Source organism: Megascapheus bottae, chromosome 25, assembly GCF_031878675.1.
Source record: "Megascapheus bottae isolate mThoBot1 chromosome 25, mThoBot2.hap1, whole genome shotgun sequence".
Taxonomy (NCBI): Eukaryota; Metazoa; Chordata; class Mammalia; order Rodentia; family Geomyidae; genus Megascapheus; species Megascapheus bottae.
This window is the reverse complement of record NC_143533.1, coordinates 3,789,779-3,807,549: the sequence shown is the minus strand read 5'-3', so window position 1 is coordinate 3,807,549 and position 17,771 is coordinate 3,789,779. Positions and strand designations below refer to the sequence as shown.

The 17,771-nt window shown below is 51.9% G+C and overlaps 1 protein-coding gene across 1 annotated transcript in view; it reads right to left on the bottom strand.

The window, feature by feature from the left end:
• Katnip (katanin interacting protein) overlaps window positions 1–17,771 on the bottom strand; it is a 99,239-nt gene that overhangs the window by 27,476 nt on the left and 53,992 nt on the right. Inside the window, exons 7-11 of the mRNA XM_090357881.1 lie at window positions 11,985–12,252; window positions 10,339–10,470; window positions 4,531–4,703; window positions 3,792–3,898; window positions 2,479–2,581 (exon numbers count right to left, since the gene is read on the bottom strand). Of these exons, the coding sequence (XP_090214007.1) occupies window positions 2,479–2,581; window positions 3,792–3,898; window positions 4,531–4,703; window positions 10,339–10,470; window positions 11,985–12,252 (783 nt within the window). The remainder of the gene's footprint in view (window positions 1–2,478; window positions 2,582–3,791; window positions 3,899–4,530; window positions 4,704–10,338; window positions 10,471–11,984; window positions 12,253–17,771) is intronic.

Genomic DNA, 17,771 nt, shown 5'->3' with positions numbered 1-17,771 from the left:
CATCGTCTCAGCTTTCTGAGTGGCTAGGATTACAGGCGTGAGCTACTGGCGCCAGGCTTCCCTGGCTGGTTTTGATGGTGTCTCTCTTCCCCGGGTGTGCCAGCTGCTCTGGGATGGCTGTATAGGTGCCATCGGGGCAGTGGGCCCGCTGGTTCCCTGCAGGCACTCTGGGCTGCGGGCGCAGGTCACCAGAAATCATTCTGAGGCCCCCGTCCCTGAGTGACGGGCCTCTGTTAATTAGCATTGAAAAGCTGCGATGGTTTGTGAGCAGGGAGCCCAGAAAATGAACAGCAACTGTTCCCCACTTAGGTTTTTAATTAATAGCCAGCGGGACGTGTGATGGCTCCCGGCGTGGGTCTGCCTGGGCACGGGCATGGATCTGTATGCAGAAGCTGTGATGGCCCCATGGGGTGTTGGGGGGGGGCACTGCGTGAGGGGAGGGATGGCAGGTGGGGAGCACAGCAGTTCTATGGTGCTCCCAGAAGGAGAACTGCATCTTTTCAGATCCTCACGGCTCCCTCCTCCTTTGGCTGCCCTCTTTCACTGCCCTGAGTGGAGCCAGGCTTGCAGGACAATGACAAATGTCCCCAGCATACAGGCTAGGCTGCTGGGGAACTGAGAGTGGCCACTGTTGGTCAGCTGGTGGGGGAGGGAGATGGCCTGCAGAGGGTTGGTGGGCCCTGGCTGGGCCACCCTGGCTGTGCAGACTCCAGAGGGAGTGTCTCCATGGAACAAGTCTGGGAATGCCCTGCCCCCATCGCCTGGAATGCCACAGCAGGATGGTGCCTTAGCATGCTGCTGCCCTCTGAGTGTGATGGAACCCTGGTGCTGGCCCTCCCTGACCGAGACCACCTGGCCATTTTCCCAGCAAGCTGCCCATCCCTTTTCTTTCTTCAGCCACCCAGACGGGGTAGCTCAGAGTGGGGTATGCACCTCAGCTTGGAATAGGGTGCACGGGCCGACGTGCCTAGGTTAAGCTTTAACCCATGATACACCCCCGTGCTGCGACCTGTCAAGTAGGCAGGAGTACAGGCATGAGCTACCATACCTGGCCCGTGGTTCATGTCTCAGCTCCAGGCGCATGCTCACTTAGCCCTGGCAATCATACTGAACCCTACTACTTGCAGTTAGCTTTATTTGCTTTGTATTTCCTATCTGTGTAATCCTCTGAGCGCTCGATTCCTGTCTTCCAGCTAGTGTGTGGTGGAGGCACCCTGTTAGCACACCAGCTGGGTCATCTGGAGACTTTCAGGCTATTTCCACCACTCCCACATTCCCTCCGTGGAACCGGTCTGCCCGGGGCGTCGCCATATCCACAACTGTGAGGAGAATCGGAGGCCGGGGCAGGGGACTGCCAACCTGGGACACCTGCGTCTGTCTAAGGGCAAAGTCCTGCTCTGTGGCCTCCAGCTGGTGTGCCTCTTTCCTTCCTTCCTTCCTTCCTTCCCCTCCCTCCCTCCCTCCCTCCTTCTCTACTTCCTCAGTGGTTCTAAGGTTTGAATTCAAAGTCTTGTACTTGTTAGTAGGTCGGTGCTGTACCCCAAGCCATGCCCCTAACCCTTTTTCCTTTAGTTATTTTCTAGACAGGGTCTCTTGATATTTGTCTGAGCTGCCCTTAAGACAGTGATCATTCCACTACGCTTTGCCCCCCAAGTAGCTTGAACTACACATCTGTATCCCTATGCCTGCTTATTTGTTGACACAGGGGTTTTATTTATTTTTATTTTTTTGCCTGGGCTGATCTTGGGCCACGATCCTCTTTTTTTTTTTTGCCAGGCCTGGACTTGAGCTCAGGGCCTGAGCACTGTCCTTGGACTTTCTCAAGGCTAGAGCTCTACCACTTGAGCCTCAGCACCACTTCCGGCTTTTTTCTATATGTGGTGAACCCGGGTCTTCATGCATGCGAGGCAAGCACTTTAACTACTAGGCCAAACTCCTGGCCCGGCCACGATCCTCTTGATTTCCACTTCCCAGGCTGCACCACTGGCCCCATTCACCCATAATTTGCATTTCTTTCTTTTTCTCTTCCTTGGTTTTTTTTTTTTTTTTTTTTCCATTCCTGGGCTTGAGCTCAGGGCCTGAGCACTGTCCTTGGGCTTTCTCAAGGCTACAGCTCTACCATCTGAGCCACAGCACCACTTTCAGCTTGTTCTATATAGCTGGTACCAAGGAATGAAACCCTGGTCTTTGTGTATGTTAAGTAAGCACTCTACCACTAGGCCAAACTCTGGGCCCCAATAACTTGCATTTCTTGAAAGTGAGTAGCGTTGGATTTTTCCGGGGTGGGGGTGGGGAAGGTAACAGGTACACATTATTTATGCTTCCTCTTGCTCATACAGGTTGACACTGTAGAAACTCCTGGCGTGCAGGTTGCTTTTTCCACTCCTACTCCCATACCAAGCGAGGAGGCAGGGAGATGGCACCCGGGGACCCTCACTTTCTGTGCTATGCCCAGGCGTCCCTGGGATTGGCCCTTACCTGTGCAACCAACACTTGCTTGTCTGTCACTGCCACAGCTCTGGACAGAGGGGCAGAGTCACTGTCAACAGTCTGCAGGACTTCCAGAAGCTTCTGTGGTTGCCTGGAATGAGATTTGGCTTTGGCAAAAGGCAGCATCAAACAACCCACAAAGGACTGACCATCACCTTCCGAGGTGCCTGGCTGACCCAAGTGCTGGTGACTAGGGGAGTCTGTGCCCTGCACACTACTCAGAGAGGGGAGACGCCTGGCCCCTTGGTTTGGCGTATTGGTGTCTCTTGCCTAGTATCCTAAGCCACTCAGGAGGCTGAGCTCTGAGGAAAGTCTGCATCTCTTATCTCCAGCGAACCACCCAAATACCAAAAGTGGAGCTGTAGCTCAAATGGCAGAGTGCTAACCTTGAGTTAACCTTGAGCAAAAGCCCAGGAACAGCATCCATGTCCTGGGATCAAACCCCACCCCCCAAAAAAACAAAACAAAACAAAACAAAAAACAAACAGCTGCATGATTAGCGATGAGAACACAGCTGGAGCAGGGGATAACAAAACTGAGGCCTGCAAGCCAGACCAAGCCCGTGGCCTGTTTTGTACGATCTGCTGGCTAAGGACAGAGTTTACATTTTCTTTACAGGCTGTTAAATCTACCCAGGGCCTGGGGATCAGGAGTCCTTATTTATGTCAGCAGCCACGCACACACAGTAAGTGCCATTTCCACTTGGGGTCTGTGGGCATGGCTGGTTCGGCCTCTTGCCTATTTAAGTTTTTGACATGTTGTAAACAGGAGTTTCCCCTGGGGAGGACACAGGCCTGGAGGGCTCCCCTGTGGGATAGTAAATTCCTCCTTTGTGCTGAGGGAAGAGCAGCCTCCCCCCCCCAACTTTCTAGACGAAGGCAGCCCAGCGTGCTGGCTGCCCTTCAGCGCCCCCTCCCGGCTTTCCCTCTTGTCAGGTACATTGCACAGTACTCCACCTGCTTCACAGAGCATGGCAGACCTGGCAGTGTGCCTCTGTGCAAAGATGCACAGGTGTTACATCTGACCACACTACACTAGAGAAAAATGAGTTCAAAGAGCCATTCGGGGCCACTGTGCCCCAGGTCCACTGGGGAGCCACTAGACAACCCTTCCATGGAAGCCTGGAATGGGTTGGGGTCTACCCGGGTGAGACCAAAATGAAGAGCCACTTGCTTTAATGGAGATCAAACACACTACCGTTTGGGGGCTTGAGTAGGCCAGGGAGGGCATTTCAAGTGGATAAGGAAAGCAAAGCAAAGGAAACCCCAGACACTGCCCTGCGCTGCTGCCTCTTTGGGTACCTGCTTCCTCCCAGAAGGCTGATGGCATCACTGTGGCTGGTGGCTTGGGCACTTGCAGCTGCCCTGGCCGGCTCCTGAGCTGTGGATACCAGGGTGGAACGAGACAGCTGAGGAGGAGAAAGCCTGTGAAACCCAGGTCAGAGGCCGGGTATTTCAATACATGCTACAGTCCCAACTACTTAGAAGATTGTTGAGTCCAGACTACCAGGCCATACATATAATGTGAGCCCCTCTCTGTAAATGAATAAATAAAGCAAGCAAAAAGAGCTGGAGGCATGGCTCAAGGGGTAGAGCACCAGTTTTGAGCAGAAAAGCCTGGGAGAGTGAGAGGTTCTGAGTTCAAACCCCAGGACTGTGACAGTCACAAAGACACATAAAACAAGCTTGTAACCTTGGACAAAGCCCTCGAGCCCTGGTCTCCCTGCCTGGGAAAGGGGCAGAAGGATCCAGAAACACAGAGGCCAGAGGACCCACTGGGACCGCATGAAGGGATGAACTTGGGGACTGAGCACGTCACGTGGCACAGGACTTTGGGTCATCTCATTTGCTGATGGCCTCTGGTATCCTGGCCAGGAACCAGGAAAGCGGGCCAGGGCCTGGGAGTGCGGGGAAGAACATGGCAGATGTGATGGGGACAGGAAGATGAGACTACGGCGAGGGCCACGAGCCCTGCGCTGCCCCGCCTGACATGAAGGCCCCAGCCGGGGCCTCCTGGCTCTTCTGGCCCAGGTGCACAGACCTGCAGAGGGGTGCTGGGGGGCTCGGCCTTCTTGCCCAGGAAGGCCTGCTGCAGGGCGGCGTTCTCCACCTGGATGGCTCTCACCACGGCCGACGCCTCCTCCTGGCAGTCCTGGGCCGTGCACACGGCTTTGCGGGTTGCTGACAGGGGCCTCTCCCACCGGCTGCTGGGCCCTGAGGGAGCAAATAGAAGGACTTTCCTGTGGGTAGTGTTCTAGCCCACGACTGTACACAAGGATGCAGCGCCCTCGGACAGGATACAATCAGTACCCGGAGAGAAAGCCATCCTAAAGGATTGTTCTGGATGGAAGGAGAGCCATGGGCCTGCAAGCTGAACAGTGGATGAACTGGCTGCTGCCCCTGAGCTGTTAAAAAAAAAAAAAAAAAGAGCCTATCGGGGGTGGGGGTGGGGATTCAGACCTAGGGTCTAGCTACTTGAGGGGCAGGGATTGAGGGATCAAGGTTCAACGGACACGGATGGCTTCCCTGTGGGCAGCTGTTATCTCCAGTGATAGGAGTCCAAGCTGCCAGGGGGGCATTTTGAAAATAACCAATGAAGGCAAAACGGGGGCTGGGATGTGACTGGTGTGGTAGGTGCAGGGCCTACACATCAGGGGCGTGGCTGGCATCCTAGAGTGCCTGCTTAGGAAGCTGCCAACTGTGGCGACAGATTCCCAGGGAAGCCAGAGCTGCACCGAGCTCGTCTTAGAATTGTGGTGTGGGAACCGCACTGGTGGCTACTCAGGAGGCTGAGATCTGAGGACGGTGGTGCTCTACCCTTGATAAACCAGCAGAAAGTCTCAAGTAGGAGAGCGCCAGCCTTGAGCAAAAGAGCTCAGGGATGGTGCCTAGGTGTGAGTTCAAGCCCCTGTGCTGGCATCCTCCTGCCCTGCCCCAGGACTGGCTGGTAGAGGGAGGGATGGGAGCTGAGGGTGAGGGCCTGAGTACTGCTGGGATGGCGCCGAGTTCATCAAACACAGCACGACACCCTGGGGTGCTGGGGGGGCAGGGGGGCGGAGAAAATGACTGAGTGATGTTGCTCTGAGCACAGGGCTAGGCCAAGCCCTAGCACCCATTGATTTCACAGTCATAGGCAGAGACAGATAAGGGTGCCAGGCACAAGCACATGGCCAAGTTCAGGGGGTGATGGGGGAGCGGGGGTCGGGCAGACACAGCCATTATTGGAGAAGAGGATATGGGAGTGAAGGCCCACTTAGAGCCCTGTGAATATCTGCTACTCTGGGCCGTGGGACAGTAGGTGCCAAGGTCCTGGGGTGAACAGGATTGAAATGGGGCATGGGGTACAAGGGAAGAGAATGGCCAGCCATGAGGGTAGGGCACTTCCTGGAGCCCGGAGCCGGGGGCAGGGCGGGGGAGGCCCAAGGCCTCCATGCCATCATGAATCGCACGCACAGCTTACTGTCCCATGCCTCCACTTGTCATCAGCATTTCTGCCCAATGGGAAGATGGGAGGTGACTTCCATGCCAGACCTGGACCCGTGACCGCTCACCAGCGGGGGGAATACCCATCTGCCGGCAGCGGTGGCACCCGGGCACGGTGGGACGATGGAACGGGAGCAGGGGCGACCTCCACAGAACACAGCAGGTGCGTGGCACCCAGGGCATTGTTCTAATGGGGGAGAGGGAGGGGAGGAGAGGGAGGAGGGGAGGAGACTCAGCGGTGGCACCAGGATGAGCAGGGTCTGACATTCATGAGCTCCTCTCTATTTCCCATGTGTATCTGCGTACAGAACCAGCTTCCCCAGAGATGAGCTGATCCTGGTCTTTAAAGGGACCTTTCCCCTGGGGACACCAAGGGTCCACAGCTGAGATGACTGGGGAAGCCCAGGGCCTCAAGGCGGGGGGGCACTCTGTATCCCTGGCCGCTGGCCCTGCACTCAGCCCTTCTTGGAAAGCACCACAAGCAAGCCATCTCCACTGTAAGCATCTTTGGGGGGGGGGGGTGCGGCATCTTCCGCCAGGCAGGCAGCAGCGCCGGGGACTGCGTGTGTAGAGTTATAATATGCTAAGATGATGTGCTTCCAAATGAAATCACCCTTTCTCAGAGTGAAGGTCAGCTCTGCAGCTCAGGCCCCGCACTGTCCCCACTCCCAGATTCCTGGAAACTCCTTTGCAGACGGTCCACCCCGTGCAACCATGTCCTCCCCTCCCCCCCCCACCACCCAATGGCATGCGTTCCTGCAGAGCAGCCTGTTAACTCTTCCTGACTCTGTCGTCCCTCACTCTGGCGAGTGCTGGCCCCCCTCGACATGCAAGGTAGATTGATGGTGCCCGTAGATGGGCAGAATGGAGGATTTATGCACGCAGTGAATTTGAGCCACCAGCCACCGCCAAATTGCACGTTTTAATTTATCCCCAACTGCTCTTTTCTGGTTGTGCACCATTCCTCTTCTCATAACTGCACTGTGCTTTGCTTTCCTGGTGCTCGTCTTTCTCCTGTCTTGCAGGAAAACAACAGGCCGATCGATTGGGAGCATTTACCATGAATGCAACACGGGTCACTAAGAAGATGAGGTCACAAGCCCGTGGGGGTGAGCCGACCCTCTCACCAGCTATGATTGCCAAAACTCTCATTCAGAGTCCCGGCAAAATTATCCCTTACCACATGCCAGGGCCCCGGAGGTCAAAATGGTCAATGTGAAATCTGAGTGCTAGGAGAGACTGCCTGTTGTGTGACTTTTCTTCTTTTCTTTTTTGTCAGCAGGTGGGGGGAGTGGAGGGAGCAGAGCTTTACTGGGGTTTGAACTCACAGCCTCATATTGGCCCCAAGCTTTAAAAAAAAAAAAATGAAGGGGCTGGGAGTTTGGCCTAGTGGTAGAGTGCTTGCCTAGCATACACGAAGACCTGGGTTCGACTCCTCAGTACCACATACATAGAAAAAAGCCGGAAGTGGTGCTGAGGCTCAAGTGGTAGAGCTCTGGCCTTGAGAAAGTCCAAGGACAGTGCTCAGGCCTTGAGCTCAAGCCCAGGACTGGAAAAACAAAAACAAAAAGAAAGAAAGAAAGAAAGAAAGAAAGAAAGAAAGAAAGAAAGAAAGAAAGAAAGAAAGAAAGAAAGAAAGAAATCCACCTGGAAATTGGTATAAAAGGATGTTCCTGGCATCTCCTGAAAAGCTGCATGAAGCTGAGCAGGGTAGTATATGCCTGGAATCCCAGCGCTAGGAAGGCTGAGGCAGTATGAAGAGTTTTCAGGCCAGCTCACTACAAAACTGTCACCGTGGGCTGTGGGGTGGCGCTGCACTGGCTGAGCAGGGGAAGGATGGGCTGGCACACCTGGCTTACCCACATTAGGGGTCTTTGTGCAGGTGCCTGTAACCCTGAGCTATGGAACCAAGCCTAGGAGGAACAGTAGGGGCTGGCCTCTGTCACATGGACACTGCTCTGTTTTCTTCCCTTCCTCCTCCTCCCCTTCCTCCACCCTGTTGCCCTCTCCTCCTTCCCCTCCTCTTCCTCCTGGAAAACAGGAGGCACAAAGTAGCTCTCCCAGCCAGGAGTTCCAGGTTGGGGGGTTACACCAACCGGCCAATAGCTAAGAGGCTTTTCCTCAGTTTCCCCTGGCCTCCCCTCTCCTCCCACTCTTCCTGTCTCGGTCTTCTCCATTGGGTAGAACTCCCCTCTGGAGCAGGAGTCTGGCTTTCGGAGGAGTTGGCGACTGTCTCACCCCCACTTTGGCTCCTGTCATGAAGCTCTGGGCTTCTCACCCTGTCTTTCGTGTCCCTCCCTTTGACTGGACTGAGACAACGAACCTGAGCCCTGGACAGTGACCACAGGGAGATGGGGGAGAAGAGATGGTGCAACTATGGAGGTCACAAACACTTCCCAGACACTAATGGAACTGCAGAGGAAAGGGGGTGCGGGGGGGGGAGAACTCTTTGGAATATGCAGGTGACAGGTGACACTTGTGGAATGGCAGATGGACTAATTCATACAAATCCTTCTTTGGAGCTCAAGAAGAAAACCTAAACCAAACACAACAGAACTCTGGTAGCAAGATTTTAAAAAGGAACTAGGCCGGGCACCCATGGCTCACACTTGTCATCCTAGCTACTCAAGGACGCTGAGACCTGAAGATTGTGGTTTGAAGCCAACCCCAGCAGGAAAGCCCACGAGTGGTGCTGTAGGCTTCAAGTGGTAGAATACTAGCCTTGAACACAAGAGCTCAGGGCTTAGGGACAGCGCCCAGGCCCAGAGTTCAAGCCCCATGACCGACAATGATGATGATGATGACAATCATGATCATGACGACGACGACGACAACAATGATAACGAGGGAATTAAAACGCCCAGCAATGGGTCCAACTTGGGAGCTGCTCTGGAAGTGGTAAATTTGCTAATCCAAAGTTGAATCCAGTAAGCTCGACAGGAATGTTGTCATCTCTGGTAACGACTAAAAGAATAATAAAAGAACTAATCCAATAATAACAAGAACAAATCCAAAGTGCCATGGGTGCAGAAGGAGAGAGGAGAGCCAGAGGGAAAGAAACCAGGCGGGACAAATGAAAAGCAGGCAGGAAGGCGGTGGATGTAAACGCGGAGAGATAAGCAATTACACTAAATGTAAATGGACTAAATGCTCCCTCAGAAGACACACAGATTGTCAGAGGAGAAAAATAAAAGCCATTAGGCGCTACTCACACAGTGACAAGCCTTCACAGAGAGGGATGAGGATTTCACCTTATGTGAAAGGGAAAAGACAGGGGGTGGGGGGGTGTGTGTGAAGATGCCTGGACAGAAGCAGTACTAAGCAAAGCTGGGTGGCTTGCCTCAAAGAGGACTAAGGTGGAAGCCATTATGCAGCACAGGTAGACTACATGTATGGGAAAAGGGAGGTATCATTCGAAAGGTCTAATTCTGTGGGCGGAGCTGTTCTCAGACACCTCAGGGTCCCGCCCCTCCAGTCCCTGGAATACCTTAGCTCCCTCCCTGCATGGTGTTCTCCCTTCCGCTCACCCTTCCCTCCAAGCCAGACCCCCAGACGCACAGTGCAAACATTCCACCAGGAACCCAGCCACCACCTGAGCTCCACCCCGGAGGGGACAAGGACACCTTTAGCCTATGGAGATGCTACCCCTGCCAAGCCTTCCATAAAGTCCACAAGACTCATCTCCAGTGAACCATCTAAAAGCTGGAAGTGGAGCTGTGGCTCTGAGAGAAAAAGCTCAGGCAGGGATCCAGCTCCGGCACTGAGTTCAAAGTCCGAGGACTGGAATAGGAAAACAAAATCAACAAATAAAAACAACCAATAGGTATTTACTATTCCTCTCGGGACCTCCTGGCTCTCTTACAGTGTGCTCAGAGACACTGGTCCTTTCCTTCCTCCCCCCCCCCCCCCCCCCCCCCCGCACCTTGATGCAGCTTCTGATCCACTCTCAGCCTGGGGATCTGAGACTCCCGTCCATGTCCACATCCCTGTACCCACCAAGGCCATGACCTGGAGCCACTCCCTCCTGGAAGTGTCCAGGTACCAGCCTGCTGCCCCACTGGGCACCAGCTCCTCTCTGGTTCGCAGGGACTGAACTCACAAGCCCTGTCCTTGCAGAGATCCCACCTCCAGGACCTGGTTGCCTTCCTGTGCCCTCGATTAGCAACAGACTCAGGACCTGTCTATGATCACCCGAATCCAACTGTACCTGAAAGGCCTTCTTCGCAATCTCCTCCTTATACAAACCCATCCCCACGCTTACTTTTGTTTCTCTGGAAAGGAAAGCCAGGCCCAGGAAGTGAGGCCTTCTATTGCAGCACCCCACTGGGAGTCCCCAGTCCCAGATCAGGGCTCCCCCAGTTCTTACTAGAGCTCAGCCTCTCCTGGTCAGAGAATGCAGTTGGTGCCTGGGCATTCAGGCTGGGCTCAGGTTTGCTTGGAACGAAGACCTCAGCATTGTCTTTCCGCTTAGCAGACAAATTCCTTTCCCTTTTATTACCTGTGGGGGAACAATTGTTTAAATGTCAACCCCTCTACTGTTCGTTCAGTCATTCATTCAACAAACACTTACTGACCTACTCCTGCCCAGGGAGCCTGCAATCTGACTTAGGAGGAAATGGAAGACAGGAGGGCAGGTTTGCTGGCTGTGCCCTGTGCAAGAGTAAATAAAAGTAAATGCCAGCCAGGCGTAGTGGCTCACGCCTGTAATCCTAGCTACTCAGGAGGCTGAAATCTGAGAATCAAGGTTCAAAGCCAACTTGGGCACAAAAGGACCTGAGACTCTTATCTCCAATCAACCTCTAGAAAACGGGAAGTGGGACTTGGCTCAAGGGTAGGGTGGTAGCCTTGAGCTGAAGAGCTCAGGGACAGCCCCCAGGCCTAGAACAAGCCCCACGGCCCACAAAAAAAAAAAAAAAAGTAAATGCCACATGGAAGTGGACATGTGGTTCAAGTGGTAGAGTGCCAGGTTGGAATGAAAAAGCAAAGTAAGAATGCAAGGCCCTGAGTTCAAGTCCTAGTGCCAGCACAAAAATTAATAAACCAAATGAATGGTATTGTGTAGAATGCACGGAAGCATTCACACACACACTATATATTCCAAGCAGGGGCAAGTATTAGAATTGGCGAGGTACAATCTGGTGGGTTAATTGCGGGGGAGCAGGGGGACACTCTGAGAAGCAGGGTAACCCAGGGCATCTGCAGACACAGAGCACAGTCAGACAGCGCTCCCAGCCCAGCTGTGCGAGAACACTGACTCAAGGCCAGCCCAGGCATAAAAGCTCACAAGGCCTCATCTCAGCCAGTACAAAGCTGGGCACGGCGGGGTGTGCCAGTCATCTCTAGCACCTGGGAGCTGCAAACAGGAGGATTATGCTCCAGAGCACTTTTGTGCCCAGGGGGACATGACTCAGGTGGCAGAGCACCTTCTGAGCAAGCACCGGGCCCCACCAGGGTGACACCATTGTCCGGGCCCGCTGCGGTCTTGAGAGCCAGGCCCGGGGCTTTGGCTGGAACTTGGTGGGTGGGGAGGGGACAGAAAGTCCCTCTGTGATGTGGTCGCAGGGCTACCACCTCCCATCCAGGCAACTGCGCCTCTGGGTGTTGGAAAACCTGCCCAAGAATGGGTCCCGTGCCAAGGAAAGCAGAGATAGTGAGTGGGAAAGGAAGAGGTAAGGAGGGGGAGAGGCAGGAGGGGGCGAGTGGGGGAGAGGGAAGGCGGGGAGGCGGGGAGGCGACGAGGAGGGGAGGGGAGTCTAGACTTGTCAGTTACCAAAGCCGATCAACAGCCCTTGTAGCATCAACCACCCTGCGTCTGCCAACTGGCGGCAGAGGCAGCAATGGGCAGACCTGCAGGGCCTGGCACAGGATCACCAACCGGAATCTCAGGGGGTGGTGGGGAGCCTCTGGACCTTGTGATACCAGTCACCTGGCCGAGCTCTGGCCCTGTCCAGAGCTGACACGGAAAAACACCCCCCCTCCCCCAACAGTTATCACCACACAGAAGAAGCTCACTTGCAGAGGGCGGGTTCGATTCCAGTACCACCAGCGTCTCAGCCCGGGGAGGCCGTCCTTCTGGCTCCTGGTCCTCCAGATGGACCTCGGGTGTAGGGTCCCCACTGGACAGAGGGGGGTCACCTTCAGGCTGGGCCATGGGTGCTGCGTCCTCGGGCTCTGGCTCTGAAGAAAGGACATCTTCTTCAATGGAGTCATCTTCATCACTGCAACAATCCTCACACTGCTCGGGTGGGTGGATGCGGGCTTCCAGGCTTTTCCTCAGCTCCTGCCAAAGCCAAGAAGAGAGATGAAGCCTAGCATATGATGCTTGGTGAAAAAAAAAATTGATTTGAAAGTACATGAACCGAAAACCCATTTCCAAACTAAAGGAATATTTAATGATAAAAATAAAAAAACCAGCTCAACCCCATGCTTTGTCGTCTCCTTGAAGATGAGAAAAAGGCAGGGCAGGGCAGGGTAACGGGCTCAGCTTTCTGGGGGAGCGGTGGTGATGTAATAAGTATGTTTGTGTCCCTCAAGATGTGAGTGCGTGTGCGTGTGCGTGTGCGTGTGTGTGTGTGTGCGCGTGCACGGGTATGGATGCTTTGCATGTTGGTACCTGTGGTTATAAGCATGCAAATGTGCACACACACACATATGGGCATATATGTACATTTTTGGGTACATGCACACATGTGTGTACACATGTGTGAGTTATGCATATATGCTGTGTGTGTATATGTGTGAATGTGTGCATATATGTGAGTATCTGTATGTGTGCATATATGTGAGTATCTGTATGTGTGTATGAGAGAGACGTCTGGCTCTTGGGCTGTGAACACGGACACGGGAGTCGCCTGCCAAGATTTTCTGACTGAGTAAACCTGAGACAGCCTTGAGTTTGCATTTCTAGTACGAAGAACTGGTCAGGCCCTGAAACCCCACTTTGAATATGTAATCCTAGAGAAGTCAGACACCAGTGGCTCACGCTTGTAATCCTAGCTACCCAAGAGACTAAGAACTAAAAATTGCAGTTCAAAGCCAGCCCACTCAGAAAAGTTCAAGGATCTCTTATTTTAAATTAACCGCCAAAAGATGGCACCAAAAGGAGCTATGGCTCCTTGAACAAAAAAGCTCAGGGACAGCTCCCAGGCTGTGAGTTCAAGCCCCACGACTGGCACAGATGCAAAAGAGAGACAAAAATAATTCCTACCTCTTCCCATTAATTCATAATTTGTTAAGCTGCTGAGTATTTTCACAAAGACTACTCCTCATGAAAAGGAAATTTCAATTTCCATAATTCCTTCTGTCTCAACTTTATTTCTTTTGCTTCTATTAAATTAATGCAAATTTAGAGGTTATAATTGTATTTACAAAATACATATTAAAAAAAAACGAACAGCAAGCCTAGGTTCCATATGTCTTGTCTTTTTACAAAGGAAAATATTATATTGGCTCACACAAGGTGGGTGAAACTTCGGAAACAGAGGCCCAGGAGATGGTCACGTGACAGAAAGCCATCTGTTCCAAGGGCAGAGGAGAGCTGGGCTAAAAAGCAATGAGACACACACACACACACACACACACACACACACACACACACACAGAAAGAGAGAGAGAGGGAGAGAGAGAGAGAGAGAGAGAGAGAGAGAGAGAGAGAGAGAGAGAGAGAGAGAGAAAGAGAGTCCGACAGAGTTCTGTCTGCAAAGAAAAGGACCTGGAGTTAGTGGCTTTGAAGCCAGTTTGCCCCCACTTCAAAGGGGTCCCACACTGTGGGACCCACCGGGTGCTGGGATGTCATCTTCCAGAAATTCCTCTGTGAACAGTGACTTCAGAAGCTTTTCTTTGAAACCTTATTCTACGTTGTGTCAGTGTTTCAAACGCTAAGTTCACGTTGTCTCCACAGAAAGCCCTGTGCAAGGGGGCCAGGCTGGTGGCTGGCTGAGATGACACCTGTCCACACCTCAGTCTCTGCCAGGAGAGGGAAAGGAAGCTTCAAGAAATTGCTGAAGAACTGCTTCTGAGAAGCAGCCTTAGCTGAAGCTGGATGGATATGTGCCATCTACGTGTCATCTGTCTTGCTGCTGGGCCAAGGAAAGCCCAGAATGGGTAATCAGCAAAATGGGTGTTTGCGATCACGGGGACCACAGCGATGTCATCGATTCTGAGACGGCCACCAAGTGTCAGCCTTTGCCACCACACTGGGGCAGTGGGCCTAGAGCTGGAGGACGAGCCTGGGGTCGTGGCATTAACAGTGACAAAGCCAGGATTTGGGCCAATGGCCCTTCCTTCCTTCCTTCCTTCCTTCCTTCCTTCCTTCCTTCCTTCCTTCTTTGCTTCCTCCCTCTCTCCCTCCCTCCCTCCCTCCTTCCCTCTCTTCCTTCCTTCCTTTCTCTTGCCATACTGGGGACTGGACTTGCCAGGCGGGCGCTCTACCACTTGAGCCCACTCCACCAGACTGAAGCAGCCACGTTGGCACTGGGGCATGGAGACACTGTCCCACAGTTAGCTGGAAGCCCCCTCCTCCAGAGGAGATTCTGAGCCCCCACCCCCATGCTCCCCTGTGCAGGCTGTGGGATCCACTTCATGAAGAGTCAAGCGGGTACCCAAGAATGACCGAACACCCCAGGAAACAATCACCCTGAAATGTAGGCGCCAAATTTAACTAATTTAATTAAAAGACAACTAATCCCCAATGCCAGGGAGTTTAATAGAAGGCAACTCAAGCACAGAGACAATGAATACCCTGGGGAGGCATGAAAGGGGTCTATGACCCGTGAAAAAGGAACAGGGAAACTATGTGGCATGAACATTTGTACAGAAATAAATTAAGTAGCAGAGAGTGCCAGAGGGGATGCAAACGGATTTTAATAAGAACAGAGTACAAAAAAATTTTTTTTTGTCAGTTTCAGGGCTTGAGCTCAGGGCCTGAGCACTGTCCTTGGGCTTTCTCAAGGCCAGAGTTCTACCACTTGAGCCTCAGCACCACTTCTGGCTTTTTTCTATGTATGTGGTGCCAAGGAATGAAAGCTGGGTCTTCGTGCATGCTAGGCAAGCACGCTACCGCTAGGCCAAACTCCTGGTTCCCTCCCCATATACACACACAATTTTAAGACAAAAAGTTTTAAGAAAAAGCTAAAAGATATAAAGACAAGCTCCTGCATAATAGAAGGATACACAGAAATGAGAACATCAACTAGTATGAAAAGTTTCCAGGGCTAAAGAAAGACTCAAAAGACTGAAAAGGCTCACCTATTCTTTTTTTTTTTTTAGCATTTCTTTTTTTTTTCTTTCATATATTTTTTATTGTAATTAATAGAAGGGTTACATGATATTCGCCAGATAGAGGGTGCATTAATTCACATACATTGATACCCTTTCTCATGTCTTGGTCCCCATTTCCCTCCCCCAACCCCACCCAAGGCTCACCTATTCTTTTATCTCTTTTTCTGTTTGGTTGGGAGATACAGCTTTGCTATGGAACCCTGAGTGGCCCTAAACTAGCTATGTAGCCATGGATGGCCTTGAACTTAAAATTCCCCTACCTCAGCCTTCTGAGCACTGGGATTACAGTTGTGTGCTGCCACTATTTTTAAATTGGAATAAACATAGTGAGAATGACATATTCATATAGGTAAAACCACTATAAAAAAGCATCATGTTGCTCCTATGCACAGAATGATGGAAATTTAAGAAACACAAAGCAAAGCTAGAAAAATCAAAGGGAAATGGGAGTTCCAAGAAATGAATCTGATAAGACAGAACAAAGAGGAAGAGGAGGAGGAGGAGGAGGAGGAGGAGGAGGAGGAGGAGGAGGAGGAGGAGGAGGAGGAGGAAGAGGAAGAGGAGGAGGAGGAAGAAGAAGAAGAAGAAGAAGAAGAAGAAGAAGAAGAAGAAGAAGAAGAAGAAGAAGAGAAAAGGGAAAGAAGTACAGGCCTATTCCCAAAGTTTACTAATGAGCATTTCCAAGCCAGACTTATTCAAAATGCAAATCCTGCCAAACTCTGGCAGGATTATGTCTATAATCCTAGCTACTCCAGAGGCTGTGATCCAGAGGATCAAAGTATGAAGCTAACTCAGGCAGAAAATTCTAGAAAACTACATGTCCAAAAAGAACCAACAAGAAGCCAGGCTGTGAGCAAGTAAGTCAAGTGAGCTGGAGGCCCTGAGTTCAAACCCTAGTAATGGAGGGGACTGGGGAGGGGAATAAATACAAAAGTCCTTCCTGCTTCCTCCAGACCTAATTCTGCACCTTAGAGTATGATATGAAAATGTGTACTTTGGGGGGGGGGGGCTTGAATGCTGAGTCTTGGCACTGTTCCTGAGTTTCTGTGCTCAAAGCTAGCACTCTGCCTCTGAGCCACATCTCCACTTGTGGCTTTTTTGGTGTTTAATTGGAGATAAGAATATTACAGACTTTCCTGTCCAGGCTAGCCTCAAACTACGATCCTCAGATGTCAGCCCCCTAAGGAGCTAGGACTACAGGTGTGAGTCACTGGTGCACAGTAGAATTTGCACATTTAATATGCAGAACAGATGATTTGGATACAGATTTAACAAGTTAAAGCCGAGCATGATGAATCACAGCTGTAATTCCAGCTGTGTGGGAAGGAAAGCTGGAAAGGTTCATAGTTCCAGAAGAGCTCAAACAAAAAGTTGTTGGTGAGAGTCACTTCTCTCCATAAGCTAGGCCTGGTGGTATGTACCTGTAATCCTAGCAACTCTGGAGGCTGGGATCTGAGGATCAAGGTTCAAAGCCAGCCTAGGCCGGGAGTTTGGCCTAGTGGTAAGAGTGCCTGCCCAGCATGCACGAAGACCCAGGTTCGATTCCTTGGTACCACATACATAGAAAAAAGCCAGAAGTGGTGCAGTGGCTCAGCCTTGAGGAAAGCCCAAGGACAGTGCTTAGACCCTGAGCTCAAGCTCAGGACTGGCAAAAAAAAAAAAAAAGCCAGCCTAGACAAAGTCTATTATATGTATACATTTTTTTTTTTTGGTTGGTTATGGAGCTTGAACTCTGGGCCTGGGTGCTATCCCTGAGTTCTTCAGCTCAAGGTTACCGCCCTACCCCTGAGCCACAGCACCACTTCTCATTTTCTTGTTGTTAATTGGAGATAAGAGTCCCATGGTCTTTAATGCCCGGGATGCCAATATTCTTCAAAATAAACACTGACTGCCAGAAACTCTGGTATCATAGCCATTGTGTGCAAGTGCTCAAAAACTGTTGGCTTATACATCTGGCTCATGGTTGGGAAAACACTGGCTCCACAAATTATAACTTAGTGCCCGTGCTGGCTGAAGGTGGCTTGTGTGGATGGCCAGGGGCCTTGGCTACCTCTTAGCCTGCCCTGCCCCCAGGGTACCCACAAGCCTGCCTCAGCACCCCAGTCTCCCAGATCCTTCCCCACCCCCCAGCAGCCCACCCACCCCTACCTCCCTCATTCATGGAATCCAGACATTATTCCTTTACTTGGATTACAGGGGGTGAGGAGAAAGGTTTGGCCCTGGCAGCCCAATGACATATACAAAGTTTGGGGATGATGGCTCCCTCATCAGTTATGCAGGCCTAACTATGGTGTGTGTACTAGAGGAACAGGGTTTTCTATTAAGTGTACTCAGTAGGAATAGAACATACTGAATATTCCCTCTTTTGGGGAGGGGGTTGCTAGTAATGGGGCTAGAACTCGGGCCTTGTACTCTCACTTGGCTCTCTCGATCAAGGCTAGTGCTGGATTACTGAACCACAGCTCCACTTTTGGCTTTTTAGTGGTTAACCAGCTTTCCTGCCCAGGCTGCCTCTGAAAC